The sequence below is a fragment of the Pelmatolapia mariae genome, linkage group LG18, assembly GCF_036321145.2.
Source record: "Pelmatolapia mariae isolate MD_Pm_ZW linkage group LG18, Pm_UMD_F_2, whole genome shotgun sequence".
Classification (NCBI taxonomy): Eukaryota; Metazoa; Chordata; class Actinopteri; order Cichliformes; family Cichlidae; genus Pelmatolapia; species Pelmatolapia mariae.
In genome coordinates, this window is record NC_086243.1 from 28,239,886 (window position 1) to 28,259,799 (window position 19,914).

The following is a 19,914-nucleotide window of genomic DNA, read 5'->3' on the forward strand; positions in this document are numbered from 1 at the left end:
GCAGCACTGTCCTGATGACAGAGGAACCAAAATACAAAATAAAAACTAGGTGGTAGATTAATTACTTTTTAGCAGATGCTTTTAGCAGATGCTTCAGCAGTTCAGTACTTTACATAATGCGATTAATCACTCTCCTTTTACTTATTAACCAATTATAATTTTCTGCATGAGAGAAATTAAAAAATCACCTCTCCTGTCACTCGTTGCCAATTTGTCGACCATCTCTTTTTAGATAATTGCATTCTTGATGGAATTTGTGTGATTGCAGCAGGTATATGTAGTGAATATGCAAGGAAGCAGAAGTTTAAATACATAGCTGACTGTATGGAAAGCCCCAGCACATAAAGAAGCCTTGTTACTTGCTTCCTAGATATGAAAGTAGTAACCAGGTCATTAGTCACAGTCACCTACTTGGCTGCACTGCAGGGTGTAATTACTGGCCAATCTTATTTTGTGACACTGCGTTGGCAGCTAAACATGTTATGAAATCTCACAGCAAATATCACACTACCCCACAAAAAAAATTCCAATAAAAGTTTACTTTACAGCAGGTCATTTTAAGTTCATTCAACTTATAAACCCAGGGGCCTTTAAAAATTTGGGTTAACTGAACATACATTTGAAGAGAATTAATTTTGAAGTTAGTTTTTAAGAGGACCTTTTATGCTCATTTCCATCTCCTTATTTTAAATTCTTGGACTAGTTTTTCATTATTCACATTTCAAAACATATTTTTTTATGTTATGCTGGGCTTTGGTTCAGTCTCTCAGTTCATTTACTGTCTGAAACAAGCTGTTCTAGCTCCCTTCTCGATACCTTTAAGACAGCTTTCTTGAAATTTTGTGCACCTTGCAATAGAGACTGTTTTAGTCGTTTTGAATATCAGTTGGATGGGCTTGTGTGGTCACAGTCAGACCAATGTGCCACCATATTACAGATATCAGCACCATTTGCATCATAGAGAACAGAGTAGAAAAACTGTCTGAAAGCAAGAACTGAGAGCAGCGTGAAGCCTACATTTGTGATTGCTTCACATATTTCGCCTTTATTATTTTGAATCTTTGGCCTTCTTTGATCTTGTTGATTTGTCCAGGGTGTAACCTGCCTCTTACCCTATGGTAGCAAGGCTAGACTCCAACGCTCCTGTGACCCTGATAAGTGGAAGAGAATGGATGGATGGATGACCTTGTTTGATGTGACTATCAATGATTGTAACAGTATAACAGAAAATAGGGGAGAGGATGAAAGGTCCACTTTAAGATACTAAGATTAATCAACAGTCACAGACTTATTACAGCCAGATTTGTTTTTCTTTCAATTTTCCTCAATTTTATGCATATTTAATATGCAAAACCTACAGCTGCAGCTATCAAAGCGATTTTGTACCAAAGTCAGTGCAAAGACAACAGTCTGATGCTTCTCTGGTGAGTTTTTTGAATTATAAGTACTGAGGTAATGCAGTGAGGTCAACACTGAAGACATAGAGCAATGAATCTCCTCTTCACAGTAAAAAAAGAAAAAAAGAAAGCTTTAATTCTCAAGCAGTCTGGGCTGGGAAGTCAGACATGTTTGTGTCTTTAAGTGCTTGTTTTTAATGACTAGAATGAAATCTCAAAATTTACATTCAAGCATCCTGTAATTGTCTGATTTTTCCCAGCTGTCTGCCAGATGGCCTTTCTAAATGTCGACTAGAAAAGCTTTCTGGACCTTGTTGCAAGGTCGCAAGGTTTTTATAACTTAATTGTTGTTCAGCAAATATAACAATGCTAACAGCTAAGGAGCTTGGAAAGAAAAGCGACTAGACTTCTTTGAGTTTCACCTCTCATCCAAGAAGCTTCTTCATTTCTAAGACCAAATGATGGAGATTCCCTAGTGGGAGTTGTATATTAAGAGGTTGATTGGCCCACTATTGATCATCACATGAGCAAAGGTGTGTACCAGGAGTGGGGTTTGAACCCACGAGAGCATTTGCTCATTGGAACTTAAGTCCAACGCCTTAACCACTCGGCCATCCTGGTACTTGTGCAAAAGGAAAAAAAAGGATTTATACTGCAGTTTGGTAAATTAGTACAAACTTTCAATGAGAGCCCAACTAAGATAACTACGTTTTAAGAGCTTTCTTTACATGTATGTGTTCCTTTTCTTTCCCTTCTGCCCAGCGTTGCAGGGTCCTGATTACTCCAAGTTTGTGTTCCAGCACATCCAAGTCCAAGAGTAGGTACTGGTCTCTGTGTGTGGGCTTCCAGTAAACTTCAGTGTTGAGGTTTCCATTCTCCTCAATGTGCACAGCACAGTACAGAAGTGGCAAACTGTTATCCTTTGTGTCTTCCCTGTTGAACTTCATGTTTCTGTCCACTGAGTTGATGTGAAGGCTTAAACTTCTTGGCTTTTGATTTTGACCCTGTTGTCATCCACGTATATGTACCAGTGGCTAGGTGCTGCCAAGGGCTTTACTGTCCATTTCCTCCATGTAAAGGTTGGCTACAGTGGGTGACACTGGGGAGCCCATGTCACATCAATGTTTTTGTCTGTAGAAACCCTTGTTGTATTTAAAATATCTGGTGGTAACGCAGAAGTCTAACAGTGTGCAAATCTGATCGGGGGTAAAGCTGGTTCTCTTTTCTAAGGAACTGTCTTGCTTTACCGTCGTTTTCTAACAGTCTCCACTGCCTCAGGTATGCAAGTGAAGAGTGAAACCACATCAAAGAACATTTTGGTTTAATCTGGATCCAGAGGAACTTTCTGGAACTTGTTGGTAAAGTCAGTAGAGTTTTTGCTGTGATGGGGTGTGTTCCCCACAAGGGAAGCTAGGATGGATTGTTGTTTTCGTGGCTGTGATTAGATCCACTGTGGGCAGCTGTTGTGGAGAAATGGCAAAATTGAGTCCTTTGGCTAGTGCCTTCTTTTCAGGTTCAATGAGGTTCCTGTCTGATAAGTTCTTCACTCACTTTTCATGACTGTCTTCAGTTCACTTCAAACAAAAACGTATAATTTTGAGTCGATGCCTAGACCAGACAGACAAACACCACAACCGAAGACTGCTGAAAGACCTTTAGAAGTCCTGGAGAAGTATTGGTCAAGACCACTGTAAAAAAAATGACAGAAAGCCTGGCTCCTAAGAAGGAAAATGTAAAGAAATAAAGAGTGGCTCTTTCGACAGTACTGTATGATTGTTTTTCCCTGGTTTGTATGAGAGGGTATGACTGGACTATTATTTGATGTGTCTCCTCTGGCTGTCTGCCTCATAATCACACTTTTGGCTTCAGCCTTTGACCATTTTTGGCCAGAGACACAAAACGTCTGTCTCAGCGATGTTTGCTGGGATCACTGAGCTCTCTGACTAAGCCCAAAACAGAACTATTCATAAAGTACTCACAGGCTCTTCCATTGCCTGTAAATAAAAATGATAAATGAGATCAGATAGTCCACTGTATGCTTTAATTTGTTGGCAGCTACTTCAGCACATACATATAATGCAAGTTTGAACCTTTGCAGCTTTTCTAGCTTTGGAAAGAAGACATTAAGCTCTTAGCCCCTACAGCAGAATTCAATAAATCCCACAGTATTTCACAATATCCAAATTATAGCAACACTCAAATGCTCAATATATATTAAATGACTCTTTTAAGATGAGAAATGGTCCTGTATCTGTTGGTTTTTGTTTGATCAGCTTCTCTTAATGTGACCAAATGTGATTTTTGTACGTGTCATTTTTGTTAGTTTAGATTATTGTGCAAATTAAGTGTACAATAAAAAGTGAAAAGAAATAAAAGATAAAAAGATGATTTACCTCACTTCACATGATGCAGGGGGAAAAAGCACTAGAAATACTTTCTGAGGAAGCAAAACTCTTCCTGCAAACTTCTCACTTGGTGACCTGAGCTGTGAATCATTAGCGAGTTTCTGTGACAGACATGGTGTTTTATGGCAGTCAGTTGCTGAAATAATTATACCAGCCAGTTTTCTGATAAGAGCAATCAGATTTTGAGGAGCTGTAATAGAATAGGAGACAAGATACAGTGACGCGATAGTGTCTTGCGGGCATGAGTAGAATGACAAAATGATTTAAACTTGTGTTCAGTACAGACTTATAATGATGAGACAGCAGACTCGGTCTGAGGAAGAACTGCTGCAGTCATTCACAGTTTAAACTAGGCTTCAAACTTTTTTTCCCAGTCTATTTCTCAACAACGTCTTGCTCGTGGGCACACATATTTCCACTTAAGTCAGATTTCAGTCATTAAAAAATGGATCTGATCTGCATCTTCTCTCAGTTTTGTCTAGTAAGGCCTTCGGGTGAATATGCTGAAGACAGATACTCAGGATATTCTGTCTTTTTCTCTGATATTCATAAATAAAATCGTGCACAATTTATCAAATGACACATTTTTTAAAAGTTTAAAATAGATTTTCTGACTGTTTCTGGGATGAGATGTCGTGCAGCTACAGAACATCATCTGTGTTTATGTGTGTTACACGGAGTCTAATCGGATATACTTACCTTATGGTATATTATTGATTATTCCAGCACGTAGGAGTAAGTGTTTCTTGTAAGGTGCCTGGCTTTGTGTGTGCAAGGTTAAGTGATCTGTTACTTTAATTGGTTCTATTTAAACAACCTGGTAAGTTCTGATCCACAGAGTTTTAATGCAGAGATATAACAGTGTGAAGGTCATAAATCTACAGTGCATAATGCAGTGTTTCCCAACCACTGAGGTGTGATCAGGTGTGCCGTGATCTGGTTCCATCTGATCAGTACTCTAAGCAATCGGCATGAGTAACCGGCAGAACAATTACATTCTCTTCCACTAGAGGGCAGTACAATTACCTTGCTCTAATTAAATGGTTGCCAACTACCAGTAAAACATAAGAAGGTGAAGAAGAAATTACATAATAGTCATGCTGTGAGATGACACAGTACATAATAGCAATAGATAAATATTTGAAAAGAAAAAGTCCTGGAGAAACCTCCAACCCAGATGAAGGCCCTAGCATGATGTTGTGTGATTTTTCTAATGTGTGCAGTGGCTCCCAAAGGTTGGGAAACACTGGCATAATGAATAATGAATGGTATTAAATACAATTCAAATACTCATGTTTTCCATTTAACTGAAGAATGGCAAAATAAACTATAAACAATAAATAATAATAAACATGCAATCATTACGTCTGGTATCAGGTTTCAATCAGTGGGATCAAAGACTTGTATGACTGGGTACTTAATAATTTAAAAATAAAAACATACTGACTGGTAGTTGGCCAAGCTCTACATGTTTATCTTTGGACTGCAGTTTTTTGGCCTAGTCCCATTTTGACTACTTGTATCTGTGTATCTGAACTGTTTATCTATCCTAAGGGTTGCAAGGAGGCTGACTAACATTTAGTGAAAGGCAGGTTACACCATGGAAAGCCTGGACAAGATTCTAATTCAGCCCCAACCGAACAGGACTTTTGAATATGAATATGTGAGGCAGCAGTCCACTGCACCACTGTGCTACAATATGAATGCAGAATTCAAACCTGTTGAGAGCAAATATCAACTTATATGTCAAACTGACTCAGAAGTCACCTTAATAAGGATCATCACTGGTAATGAGAGCCGGGGCTTTGGCTACAACCCTGTCAGCAACCAGAAATTGTCAGAGGAAAAGTGCACAGTGTCCAAGCCCAAAGCCACACATCAGTTCGGGGAGATAACCTGGAGCATGTTTGTCATTTTTTGTGACATTCACAAGGTTGTGCACATTGAAATTGTCCCCCAGTGTCATACTGTCAACATAAGGTTCTACTGTAAGGCATTTGACAACATTCAGCACAACTGACCTCCATGATAGCACATGCCATCGTGGCTCTGACTTCATCTTTTTACCTAACCAAATGAGTAGGCTGGAGTTTTCATCCACTGCAGGGTCCAGCAAAGATGCACAAGTTCAAGTTGTCAAGGTTCAGCTGTGTGGTAGGCAGGGAGTGGACCCAAATGCAGCTTATTGCTCGACTTTTTACAGATTTGTTTTTACAGTTATGGGATAAATAATCCCAAAGGTTGGGAAGACATGAGACAGGACAAATGATAATGAGGCTAAGGGAAAACAGGTGGAAAATATGGCAGGTGTAACTCAGGGATAATGAGACAGGTGAAGTAAAACTGAACATAGAACACACAAGACAAATGTTACCCAAATAAAACAAGAAATAACTTAAAAGTGAAACATAACAGACAGAGACTTGACAAAATGTGGGGAGGCCTTAATTATCCTTAATTATTAATTAAGGATAATTAAAGACTAAATTAAGAGCACAAACAAAAATGCCTGTAACAGAGGATAAATTAAAAAAAAAAATACACAAAAGCGACAACTGAACAGTAAGCAGCTACAAGCTTAAACAACGACAAACGCAACTCAAAAGCATAAAATGCTGGGTCAAAGACTCAGGACCACGACACAACTGGTCATAGTGGGACTTCCAGAGTGACCTAAAAGATATCAGGCACAGTGAAAGTAGTGAAGAGGTGCACATGAAGATGACCTTGAAGGGAAGGTTGTAAATATTTACAAGTTTTCCTTTTTATTGTCATGTTTGTTGGAACCTTTTGATTGCAGCTCTTCTACGGCTCAGCATAATTATATCATTTATATCTAACATACCGGTGAGTTAAACTGACTGCATTGCTAATTAAATAACACAAACTACTCGTTTAATTAACAGCTATGTCTAACAGAGGACTGTGATGACAAAAAAGGTGAGACAGTCTCAAATTTTGTAACACTAGGTCCTCAAAACTGGAAAAGTTTCCTCCCTCAGAGGCGATGATTTCACAGCCAAAAACGATTGGAGAATACGAAAGACAGAAAACACACGAAGAAAGATTGATGAAGAGATGGAAAGAGATGGCTCTATTTATTAATATTAGTAAAGCAATTTTCTGTTTTGGCCTCTGATCTCTGATATTGATTCCTGCTTTCTCTTTCCCATCATTCATGCAGTAATCAAATCATCCATCTAATGAAACATCCATCCAGTAAGGCCCTCTTCTCTACCTCCTACAACACAGTAATTTTTCCATTAATCAAAGCCCATAAAGAGATTCTCATCTTTCCTCTCGTATTGATTGCAGTGTCTCTTTCTGTTCATCCAGACTCTAATCAAATAAGTCATCACAATAACTGTGTTGACAGGAGAGACTTCCTCTGTATCATTAGTTTAATTTTCTCTGATAAAATAATAAAATTGTTTTTCTTCACTCCACCTGATGTAAGAATATGAAAACGTGACAAACTCAAGTTAATAAAACAAAAGAAAGCTCAAAGCTCAGTAAGGTGTTAACATCAGAAGAGTTTTAATGTTTCTTCCTTCCAAGCACGAGCTATCCAAGAACATTGTTTTTCTGGTCACTCCAATTTGTGCTATTACTATTCTTGAATTGTACCAAACTGCAACAATTCGTGTTTATCCAAGTAAACAATTTTCTGTTAATTAGAGCTTAAGGGTTTAAGGCCTTTGAAGGTTAAAATTAGTTCTAATCTGGTCCAAGATTTGGTGAAAGGGGGAAGTTTATCAGACATCTGCATCACATCTTTGTTTCAAAAGAACATTTTTGTAAGATTTGCTACATGTTTTAGATAGAATATTTGATTGGCATTTCATTTAGTTATATCAGATTGAAGTTTTTTTTAAAAAAGAGCAGCATGTTGCAAGTATTTGTAGCAACCTCTGGAACTTATTGTTCCCACATGCCAGAGTGGAGCAGTAGTACGCGAAGTTCCCTCGAAGCACAAAGGGTCTGGGTTTGAATCAACCAGCTGTCTGAGTTTGCAGAGGCACTGAGGAGAAGGACTTGTCATCTTTTGCTAAATGTATTTTAAATAACCTGAAACGCTGGCCTTCCAGCTTTCGGTATTTAACCAGAGCTGCAATATATGCATGTGGCAGAGTCATTCTTTAACATTGTCTGAGTTGACATTGATTCTTTGATAACTTTGCTGAAGGATAGAAATGTAATTCTTTGAAAAGATATTCATTTTTCCTTCATTTGGTTTTTCAATGATGGCAAATGAGAGCATGGTCTAGCATATCATTTAATCCTCCCAATACCTGATTACTGTGAAGGGCAGAGCATATGAAACCATATTCATACTTTTTAAACCTTACAGTGACCTCTTGCTCCCTATCGATTGTCATATGGGATGTTGTGCAGACCACTTATTTCAAGAGCTTTGTGCTGATTTAAAGTGACTCTCTAAAGCTGGGTATAAACAGACTGTCCCACACAAGCACCATAATCATCAAATCACAGCAATATCTTTCTTTTGTAGTGGCTCCAAAATGGTGTTCTTAAGCAGAAGGCTAAAGGCTAAAGGTAGCCTTGAAAAAAATTCCGACAATGTTCCAAATTCAGGATGACCACCTATTCAACTCTACCAACCAACAAACAGGAATGATTGATGATGAACAGGAATGGAACAGCTTGAAATGATTTAGTGGTTAGTGTAACTATAGCGCTAGTTAGGAAAAACAACAACAGAATAGTAACTTATCTCAAGCAGACAGCAGTCAGTAAAATGTGATAAACTAAATGTTTGGGACACCAACAAGAAGAAAATGTGGCAATAGAAGATGCGTGGAAGCAAAAGGTGGAGGAATTCCAGCTGTGCATCATAGCCCATGACTGACGTGTTAGGAGACAGTATTCATTTGTAACACCTGATGTTGTACAGTTTCATTAGAGTTAAGTCAGAGAGTTTTTTAAGCTTTGTATTAAACTTGTAACAAACAGAGGAAAGGGCGTAAATCTAGGGCACCAGGAAGTAGAGTAAGTTTAGAAATCCAAATCCTTTAATCCAGGTAGGAGTTACATTTAAAGGCAGTCAGAGGAAGAAAACACTTCCAACAAGGGGTTAAACCCACACCATAAATTAGGACATTGGTAAGAACATAAGGAAAAACACAAGGAGATACTGGGAACTGCTGGAATACTTGTTTTATTACAAACTCACAAATCTGGCTAGTTGTATTTAGGCGAAACAGATTCAGCAGAGGTAAAGCTGAAGAGGACCAGACAAACAATTACAAGGACAATAAACTGACTGAAGGGAAAGGTGAGTGTAGGCACCTCAAGATGAGTTGATCCAAACAACTCGTGCATGATCTCTAACTGTAAGCATGAACAGTTCAGGGTTTTCCTTTGATTTCTCACTAGGTTGTATATATTCTCACAGACCGAAGTGAACTATCAAAGATATTTGTCAATCAGCTTCCAAGTGGTCTGTTTCTTTCTCTGAAGTTGAAATTGCTTTTCCCTTAAGAATATCTAATACATTTTTAATGACTGACAGTATTCTGCTCTCTCCAGTTCCCCCTCTAAGCAGAAACACAGTTTCTTTCACATCCCTAGGGGGGGAATGGAGATGGATCCACTTATTAGGACCGGCTGGTGCTCATCTATCTTTAATGGTGTCTTGCCATGTGTCTTCTCCAGTTTTTTTCCCCCAGATTAGGCATTAGCACATATTTGGCTTTGGTTTTCAGTGTTAGCATGCAGTTATATCTAGTTGTTCCTAATGAGATGACCAAGGGTGACCTCTCAGTGATCCTCGCTGTGGGATTCAGAGAAAAATGAAATATTTAGATGCAGTATAAAGTCTGATTGTTGTTGTTCCCCAGAATAATGGGTCAGATATCGACAACCATACAAGCTAACAGGTCATATAACAAAAGTGGCTGTCAAATCAGGTAAAAATAGAAAAAGTGCTAAAAGCCACCAGAAAACTGAATAATCCTAATGACATAAGTCAAATCATTTGATGAGTGCCTCAATTCTTTTCCATTTCATACTGACCAATTTGATGTACAGTGTTTCTTTTTTTTCTTGTTTCTTACAAATAAAACAGTTTTGGTGTCTTGATTAAAAAACAAAGTCTGTCTTTATAATTTCAGTTTCACTCTGACTAGTTTTCGATAACGGTCTATTTGTCTCTGCCTGCTTTATCCGCTACCACCTCTTATTCTTTCCCTGCCATCTATCAGTTCTCTTTGTTTTTCTTCCATGACATGTATCTTCTCTCCCCACCTCTCTTCTTCCTCTAGCTGATTTTTACCTTCTTCACCTTCTGTATCCACTTCTCCCTTTGTCCCATTCCTTCTCCTTTTTATCCTAAATGTATTTTTCCAACACTTTCTTCTTTTGTCTTTCCTTTTGCATTCTTCACTATTTCTCTTGTTATTCTTTATTCATCTTTTCTGTCTCCCGCTTTCAGGTAAGACTTCCCCTGAACCACTGCGTCTCACCTCCCTTGGCAGCCTGTTGGATGATCAGCATTGGCACCATGTAGTACTGGAGCAAAAAAGTGCTCACCTCAACCTCACTGTGGACAAAAACACGGAGAGAGTGCAGCTCCCGGCAGAGTTCAGCCGCTGGGCCATCGAACAGGTGTGCTAAAACACACTGATATAAAACTGACCAGTGACATGTTCATAGAAATGTGCACAGAAAATATACAATATTTTTTTCATTGTGATCTCTACGTAGTTGAGTTTAGGAGCTGTCCATAGCCTTCACTCGCAGAAGCCAGACACCTCCAGTAAGGACCTCCATGGCTGCATAGAAAACCTGCTGTACAATGGCTTCAACTTGATAGAGCTAGCTAAGAATAGTGACCACCAAGTTACTGTCAGGGTAAGTACATGATAGCAAGAACACCCATTTTTCTGTTTTCAAGAAAGCACTTATATGCTGTGACTCCAGGCTCTCAAACAGTTTGCCTCAGCATCTGAGGCTTTGCAACAGTAACATAATGCCCTTAATAGCATTATCATAGATGTTTGGATTTAGTATTTTACATTTATTTCATTAGCTGCCTTTTTATTTATTTACATTTTGTTACTGCACCATTTATTCTTGTCTTGTTGTCCTGATTTTATATATCTATATATATCTATATATATCAATATATATATATATATATATATATATATATATATATATATATATATATATATATATATATATATATATATATACACACACACACACATTATTTCCGCTTTTTCAATTTGGGGTCAAATATTAGAACCCAAGACATCTTCCTCTACTTAAATAAATGTAAAAACAAAACCCTGGATACTCAGGGTTTAAGCTGGGTATCTTGCAAAGCTGTCTTGATTCTTGTCTTCCTAAAATAGAAAGGGATACAACATTACAGCATAAAATATCTGCAACATGCAGGGCTAATAGCTGAGCAGACTATTAGCACAGGAGAGGGAGGTGTTACTTCTAATGGTTTAGATAAGATAACTGTAACAATTTGTTGGTTTAAATTAGTTTAAATTAGTTGAGAGTAATAAAAGCTAAACATGAGTTATGGATGTTTTTAATTGTGCTTCTTCTTCAGGAGTAGTAATCAATTGGAAGAAAAATAAATTTATTCTAAAGACATAAGCATTATTAAACAATTATTAGTGTGTACAGCTAGCAGAGTAACCTGATACCTGATGAAGATTTGGTTGAGGTTTCCTGAGCATCTCAAGAATCTGGATAAAGTGTAGATAGTGACGACATGGCTTAGTTGGCAATGTAGCAAGAGATTAAAATTCATTTTAAAAAATGGACTAATCTTTCATCTATTTCCCAATAGATGAAAGATTATTGGGAAACAGTGTTCTGACTGAAATTTTCAGTGAGGTGAATTCAATAGACTACAATTAGCAAAGAAAATAGACTTTTAGGAGGTAAATGCTTTGCAGAATGACCTATCTGTGAGCTGTACAGCTTTCCTTATATTTATCTTTAGACATGTTCTATTTTCTTAAAGCTTAATCCGTCCTTTACACACTCAGATAATTTATTGATCAGTGCATCGAGAGGGTTGATATGAAAAAAATACTAGTTCAGGTACCTCTTTGGGATACCACATAAACTTTTTTATTTTTCTATAGTGTGATGACGACTGATTTTGTGTTTTGATGTTTAGCTCCTCAAACTCCCCAGGCTCTGTGGGTTTAATATCTGAGAGAAAACACAGCATCAATAGCTAGATCGGAGCCACTAAAAAAAAAAAAAGGTATAAACTGCAGACTCGTGACTCAGTCAGTTTTTTTTTTTTCTTTTAGTGACTTGATTATTAGTATTATTAAGAAATCCCTACAAACACCACGAGGCAGATTCCTCGGCTGCTTATCCAGCACTCACCAATCCTCTGCGTGCATAAATAACGACAGGTTAGCCTCGAGAGTATATGAATGTGTTACGTGCAGGTGTGTTCATACATGTTCACATCCTCAGAGCACCACTGGGAAATTATGTGGATGCCGGCAGCGGCGCTGCTAGCTGGTTAATGATGCTAATGAGCTCCTAACGAGGAGACTGAGTGATGAGAAGACAGAGGAGCCTTGATGGTGGTTAGATTTCTAGTAAGCCCTTCCTCGCCTTTATCGTTAGAAAAAGAAAAAAAAATACATTTCTCCAATGACAATAAGTGTAGCGAACTCAGTGGAGAGCAACTCTGAACCATTTTGTAACAAATGGTTTCTCATTACAGTTTAGGATGAGAGAGCAGAGAAGCAAAACGTCTTGGTAAAAATGGTTCAGAAATTCACATGCATGGCTGAAGGTCTAATAGAGGCTGTTTTACAAGAGCTCCGTACATCTCATAGTAATAGAGTATTAACACTGTTCTAGTCTGTCTTGATAAAGAGAGCACTTTTAGCCTTTCTTAAAGGCACGGCAACAGTAATGTGGAGTATTTTGGTTGTGCATATGTGTTAGTGAATGGCTTTTGGGGAATTTTATAGCCCACTTTTTACTTTTTATTTTGCAGTGGTGAAGCTTTCTCCACCGTATACTTTCATATATCACTTTAACAGCTCTACAAAGGGCTTTTAGATGTCATCTGTGTTTCCAGAGCATTATAAAGATAGCAGGCTGATATTCCCAGAAGAGAGCAGGGGCTGTAATATATAACTGCTACAGCCTTAGCAATGGACCTAGTGTCATTACCACTACTCAAAACAATGGGCCACAGTGGAAATGCCTGTATAGTACTGTTCATATGCATATCTACCTCCCTGTACAGCTCTGTGATGGGTGACATTGCTGTTTTCAGTTAGGAGCCATTGCTATATTGCTATATTCAAGGAGACTTGCTGATGAGATTGCTGCGACACAAGGTCACAGCGACACGCCCTCAGCAGCTGATTAATATTCATGTTTTATGTTGTTTTATCTCACCAGTAATCATTTTTTTTCTTCCCACCTCCCCACTCTGCACTCTTCATGTTTCTCTCTCAGGGCAATGTGACCTTTTCTTGTGCTGAGCCAGTTTCCGTTGCTTTGACGTTCCCCGGGCCACAGAGCTTCCTCCAGTTGCCCGGGACTACAGCGTCCTCGCCGGGTGATGTGTCTGTCGGATTCCAGTTCAGGACGTGGAACAAGGGAGGGCTTCTGTTCACCTTTAGCCTTCCTCAACAAGAGGGCATGGTCTGGTTATATCTGAGTGATGCCAGACTCCGACTGATGATCCATAAAAGTGGCTCAGCGGTGCTGGAGCTCAGTGCAGGTCAGTGTATAAACCTGCACAATGAAATCCTAACCTTTCATGTGTCAACCCCTTACTGATTTATGTTTTTAATACTGTTTTTAAAATATTAGGTTTACTGTTTTTAACATTAATTCTCAGGTGCTGCTCTAAATGATGGTCAGTGGCATTCAGTGGATTTTACAGCCAGACGCGGTCGCTTGACAATCTCTGTGGATAAAGGAGAAGGGGGCATTGCTCATGCTGCTCCCTCATTTCCCATCACCACAGAAAGTCAACTGTTCTTTGGTGGTAAGAGTGAATTCAGGCTTTTGGGCTTTTATAAACTAAAAAACTTTGAAATTCCTTAAGTATATGTGTTTCTACATATTATATCTATGCTTAGATTAACTGGAAAAGCAATTAGAAGATTTCTGTTCCTTCTGTTGGCTGTAATTAAAGTTCTTATTCAGTTACAAGATCCCCTGAAAAGTGATTTTAAAAGTATTTCTCTGGAAAGCTAGATGTTCATGAAAAAATAATCTTTTAGGTGTTTAACACTACATACACAGCTAACCTCCTTCATCGTGACTGTGTGGGTGTGTTCTTATTAAATTCAGGAAGCTGAGAATAAAAGTGAACAATCTCATATCTGTTTAAATATTGCATAATCCTGATTCGTATAATAAATTGAATGGCAAAGTACATCAGAAACCAGTGTGGAAAATAAATCATGCTTGATATCTCTACTGATATGGATTAGGTAATGCGTGAGGAACAAAATGATACTACATCATTTCATGGAAATAAAAATTATCAACGTACAGAGGACTGAATTCAAAGACACCCTAAAAATTAAAGTGAAAAAATGATGCAGCAGGCTGGTGGTTGTATGCATGCCTGACGATGTTGGGACATTTTCCAAATAAGATGATGAATGGTGTTCTGGGGAATCTCCTCCCAGCTCTGAACCATCACATCAACAAGCTTCTGGATAGTCTGAGGTGCAAACTGGTGGCATCAGATGGACCGAAATGTAACGTCCCAGAAGTGCTCTATTGCAGCGGTCCCCAACCTTTTTTACGCCACGGAGCGGTTTAATGTCAGACAATATTTCCACGGACCGGCCTTTAAGGTGTCACGGATAAATACAACAAAATAAAATGATACGACCAAGACAAAAACTGTGGTATTATGTAAATATAATAATAAACGCAAATTCACTGTGTAATTGTGTAACTTTATTAGCAACGTCCTCCCAACAACATTGAGAGTAACATCCTCCTCTCTGCCCCTTAATGCTCTCTGGTCACTATGGTAACGTGTAAATATTTCTTTCAAAATAAGACACACAACTACAACACGGGAAAAGACCCAGGGAAACAGAGTTATCGATAAAATCCCTGAAAACCATAGATTTCACACCCGAGCCTCAACTCTCATGGACCGGTACCAAATGACTCCCCGGGGGTTGGGAGTGAATAATTGGAATTAGGTCAGGCATGCACAGGGGCACTCAGTGGTATCAATTCCTTCATCCTCCCCGAACTGCCTGCATACTGTCACCACATGAGGCGTTGTGGTGCAGCAGGAGGAACCCTGGACCTATTGCACCAACATACTAGGGTCTGACAGTGGGTCTAAGGCAACAACATCCTGATACCTAATGGCAGTCAAGGTGCTGTTGCCTAACAGGACAAGACTGAGCTGTACATCTGCATCTAAAGGATGAAGGTCACTCTTTCGAGGATGCCAGCGACCATCTTTGAACAGAGGGGGTCGCTTACAACTGTCTGCCATCTATAATCCAGTTTTGAGATCCCTTCCCAGACGCCTTAACGCCCACTCACATTTTGAGTCATTTGATCTCAGTAAGTCAAATGACTGGGTGAGGCAAGGTCTCACAATGGGTTCACCTGAAACCTTGGCTGATAGTGACCCACATCTGTTCTCACACCTTGGCTGGTAAGATTCGGCGGAGGATCAATAGTAGGCCCATGACCATTATAGGGTCACTCCCAATAAGACTTAAAAATCTGGGACCAAAATCTATCAATTGGTCTTAGAACTGAAGAAGCTTCTCGCATGAGAGGTGAAACGTCTTCAAGAAACTTAAACTAGTCCAGATGCTTTTCTTTCCAAGCTCCTGTATCCAACAAGGGTCCCTAGGCTAGACCCCCCCATGCTATCCAAGCCTACCTCAGACATGCAGCGAAAGACAGAAAACTGAAACCATACCAGCTTGGATGTTGCTCGGATGTTGAGGAACCAGGACACACTGATGAGAAGTGGGCTACTGGAACAAGAAGGCACAAGTGGGCTATTGATATAGATATACACACACTTACAAGGATGGATGCTCATACTAAACATGGCTCAGTTTCAAATGCTGAGGTCAGTGCATGTGCAAGTACACCCTACATGCCAAAAACTCATGCAGGCTTTAGACTGGTCCACATTCTCATTTCAGTGAGAGGTTGGATATCCCTAATATGGTCATCTCTGGCACACAACAGTTCCACCCATCTGTTGTTCAGATTTTCTGTTAATGAGGGGAAGTCAGTCAGATTAAGTTGGCTTAAAGGCAGAGGATTAAACAGCTTGTTCCAATACAGTTTAAAAGAGCATAGCTATGTTTATATAGAGGATGTGTATATTGCATCATACAGTTAGTGTACTCTTTCTCTCATCTTGCTTTTGTCTCTCTTTACTCTGTCCTTGCCTCATGCTGCTATCCACTTCATTCTCTTTCTTTTTTCTCCCTCCCTTTCCCCCTTTTGTTCATACTCCACTGCCTCCCTCGCTGCCTAAAAATCTCATCTCCTTTGTTTTCTCTCTGCTCAGCAATATTGTAGTCTAGCATTTTGTTTAACAGCTTTAGGCTTTTTTATCATCCTGCAAGTGCACTCTCACACATTTACACATTTACTCTCGCTAGCTGCAGTAAATGGACAACAACAAAAAAGATTACCTGTTTTCATATGATTGAAAGATAGATATAAAGCAATAAAATAGCCAATTAAAAGGTGCAAATGTTCCCCGTAAGACTAATCATCAGTATTATGAACGCTATTAACTGCAAGGACACAGGATCACCTGAACTGCTCAGTTCAGGAGATCCTTTTGTGTCTAATCCACAAAAGAATAAGCTCTGCAAAGCAATGAGAAGACCAGGTCATCCTCACCAGTGTTCCCCTGGTACTCAAACTGTAATGGTTCCAGTGCATGTTGGACTTGTGGTCTCACTCCCCATATCATGTCTCTGTTATTTGAGAAGTGAGAGCAATTGCTCTGATGGTGATTAATCAACGTTATCTGCCCTGCCTTACTGGCATAAGACATGTTTTCCTCCTGCACCAATGACTTAGGCTGAAGATAGCACAGGCAGGCTCCACCGGCTTTGACACATGGTCTTTAAGTGCCAGAGTACCGGGCACCACGGTCTTCCGCCTTCCCTGAATTCTGCCTCCTGAGCTCAGCTCTCATCCAATCCACTGTAAAGAAGAGCTGAGGAGAAGCTGGTGTAGAAGGTGCTTAGTGAGGGTGGTGATGGCGAAGAGACTGGACTGGCAGAGGTTGGAGGGAGCAGCTGGTCAAATCCGTTTGCAGAGCATCTTAAAATCCTTTGATATGAACATATCTCCTGGAGTCTGATTTCTCTTCTGCTTGAAGCCAGTAATAATGTTCATTCCTCTCTACACCTCTTTGATGTTATTGCACTGCAATTTCCTGTCTAACTTCCTTTTAGAGTCCCCTTTTTCCTGTTTCAAACTGCTTTTCAACTCATTCTATACCGACCTAATTTTTTTCCCAGTCACTAAACTTGAAAACTTCCTTTTTCTCAGTTAGGATGCACTCGATAGTGCACACAATCCAAGGTGTGTTAAAGGGAAAGGAGTGAACTCTGGTCCACATTTGCAGGATTTTAGGCACTTAGGAGTACAAGAAAAAAGCACAAATAACAGCACCACTCTTTATGTGGTAGAAGACCTTTTACCAGAGTTTGACTTCATTTTACTCTCAATGATCATTTTACTCATGCACCGCAGTTCTGACATTTTCTAAAGGGCTTAAGGACTTACCTAAGACAGCTGTATGCAGAACAGAAGTGTTCAATGCAGATGAGATATTAACTGATCTTTAACTAGTGAGCTCTGTGGGACAAAGGGCATGTGATGTTGGATTGTGTTGATATAAGAACAGAGCAACTAATATTCGGGCACATTCACTAGCAAGTGGGTGTTATGTGCTCTGTCTCCTGTATGCACTAGTAAGGCAGCGGTATTACGTAAATTTTACAGATTATTTTCACTGGTACAAATGTGTGTGAAGCAGAGTTTTTACTGCTTTGTGCTACATGTAAAAAAAAAATCTGACCTGGCTCGTCCAAAATTAAAAGTCAAAATGGCTAATATGAATGCACTCAGTGCATAGTGACCTTTTCATAAATTTACTAAACTCAGTGAATTTTAACCAACACATCAGGTATATGGTAAAATGTTAATTTTTCCATATACAGCCAACGTGAGTGTTACGAACACATGATATATAAACTCTTTTCCTTTTTGGGAGGGCTTTTTTTAACCGTTATTATGAGAGGAACCATAGAGAGTCAACAGGGAAATAGGAGAGAGTGTATGGGGGAAGACACATGCTGCAAACTCTCAACAAAGTTCATTGGTCTTCATTCACTTGCTGTTTACTTTGTTTTCACTTCACAAGCATGCTGTAAAGCTTTCATTTATACATTTAAAGCCAGTCTGAAAGTTCCTGCAATATACATGTAATTTTCACACCACCACTAAACTTTAAAACCAAACTACTGGTCTTGTTAACACCTTGTGCACATGGCCTGTCCTGTTGTTTTCTTTGGAGGATAGCATAATCTCATCGGTGTTGTCTTGGCTTTTTTTTAACTGATAAAACTTCTTTCCCATCAAGGTTGTCCTGCTGAAGAGCACAGTGAGGAATGTAGAAACCTCTTCGAGAGTTTCCAGGGCTGCATGCGTCTACTCACGGTGGAGAACCAGCGAGTCGACCTGATCAAGGTGCAGCAAAGACTGCTGGGAAATTACAGCCAGCTGCAGATCGACATGTGCGGCATCATTGACAGGTCAGCACCAGCAGAAACCCATCTCACTGAGCTCAGATTAAATCATTTTATACCCTCGCTGTCATTGACACTGAGACGCACCGACACCGATGCAGAAATCCTTACCGCTGTGTTGCTTGGATAAGCATTCATGTTTAATTTTAGCCATAATTTGATGGAGTGGCTCTGTCATTGACTGCAGCATTCTGTACACATACACAAGCATGACACACATTCCCCTTAGCTAATAAAACATGCTATTCTTTTTCCTTGACTGTCTGGGGTGTTTTTACATACATGTGCACAAATAATAGTTCCAGATTGTCAGTTACAATTTGTTGGTAACTCATTGCATATTCACTCCGTCATCCCATCGAGGAGTTCAGTCTGTCACACATAAACACGTAGCAGCTAATTATTTCTAAGTAATATAACAATAAATTTTATTAACCCAAATGGGTACACGGGCTTCTTGGGCATAGAAAGACGGTTTAATTTAAAATTCTCCAAAAAGCACCAAGGCCACAAATATGTTCGGGGGGTCCAGTTCAGTGAATCCAATTAGCAAAGGTGAAGCGCAGCAGACAGCCCATGGCTACAGCTGCCTGAATCAGCATTCATCTGCCGATACCCTTAGCGTAAGCCTTGATAAAGTTCAAAGGGATGAATTACAGTAAAAATAATAAATCAACACACAAACATTTAATACACAGAGACAAAATAAATGGAAACCATAATCATTGTTGTGCCACACAGTAAAGTAGACCATGTTTAATAATAGGAGTACATGTCAATTAAATAGTTTTTCTAGCTATAGAGGTGGGTTGACGAAAAATGCCTTTAATGATACAGTAATGGGGCACATGTAAAAATGCCCTGCAGTAAATACAGACCTGAGTTTTCAAACACATGGATGCGAATCTACATCTGTCCCTGTTCCAAACCAAGCAATATTTGTCCCTAAAGTCTAACTGAGAGTGTAAAATACAAAGTAAAAGCAGTGAGTAAAAGAAAACATAAAAAGAAAGGCAATACTTCTAAAGAGAGCAAGATCTAAAAATTGGATATTGAACATGTGTTCAGTGTTAAAGCTCTTATCGGTAATGCACCTGCAGCTCCTCCTGCCTCTTGTATTCATTTGTTGTTCTTTTGAGTCTATTCCTGACATTCAACAAGCTGAATGACAACCTTTGAAAACTGTCTATTCAGCCTGCTTGTAGGTGGAGTCAGTCTTGGTGTGGTTCTTTGTTTGGTTTTTGAGGGATAGCATTTTGTAACATTTGTCATCTTTCATATACAGCATTTTGGCTG

General features: G+C 39.2%; 1 protein-coding gene and 1 non-coding gene across 2 annotated transcripts in view; one reads left to right on the forward strand and one right to left on the reverse strand.

Moving 5' to 3' along the window:
* LOC134616533 (contactin-associated protein-like 4) overlaps window positions 1–19,914 on the forward strand; it is a 139,975-nt gene that overhangs the window by 61,528 nt on the left and 58,533 nt on the right. Inside the window, exons 6-10 of the mRNA XM_063461394.1 lie at window positions 10,257–10,429; window positions 10,529–10,675; window positions 13,286–13,553; window positions 13,674–13,823; window positions 18,453–18,624. Coding sequence (XP_063317464.1) covers window positions 10,257–10,429; window positions 10,529–10,675; window positions 13,286–13,553; window positions 13,674–13,823; window positions 18,453–18,624 — 910 coding nt within the window. The remainder of the gene's footprint in view (window positions 1–10,256; window positions 10,430–10,528; window positions 10,676–13,285; window positions 13,554–13,673; window positions 13,824–18,452; window positions 18,625–19,914) is intronic.
* On the reverse strand, window positions 1,936–2,018 carry trnal-uaa (transfer RNA leucine (anticodon UAA)). The gene has a single exon. It is a non-coding gene; the product is annotated as a tRNA-Leu (tRNA).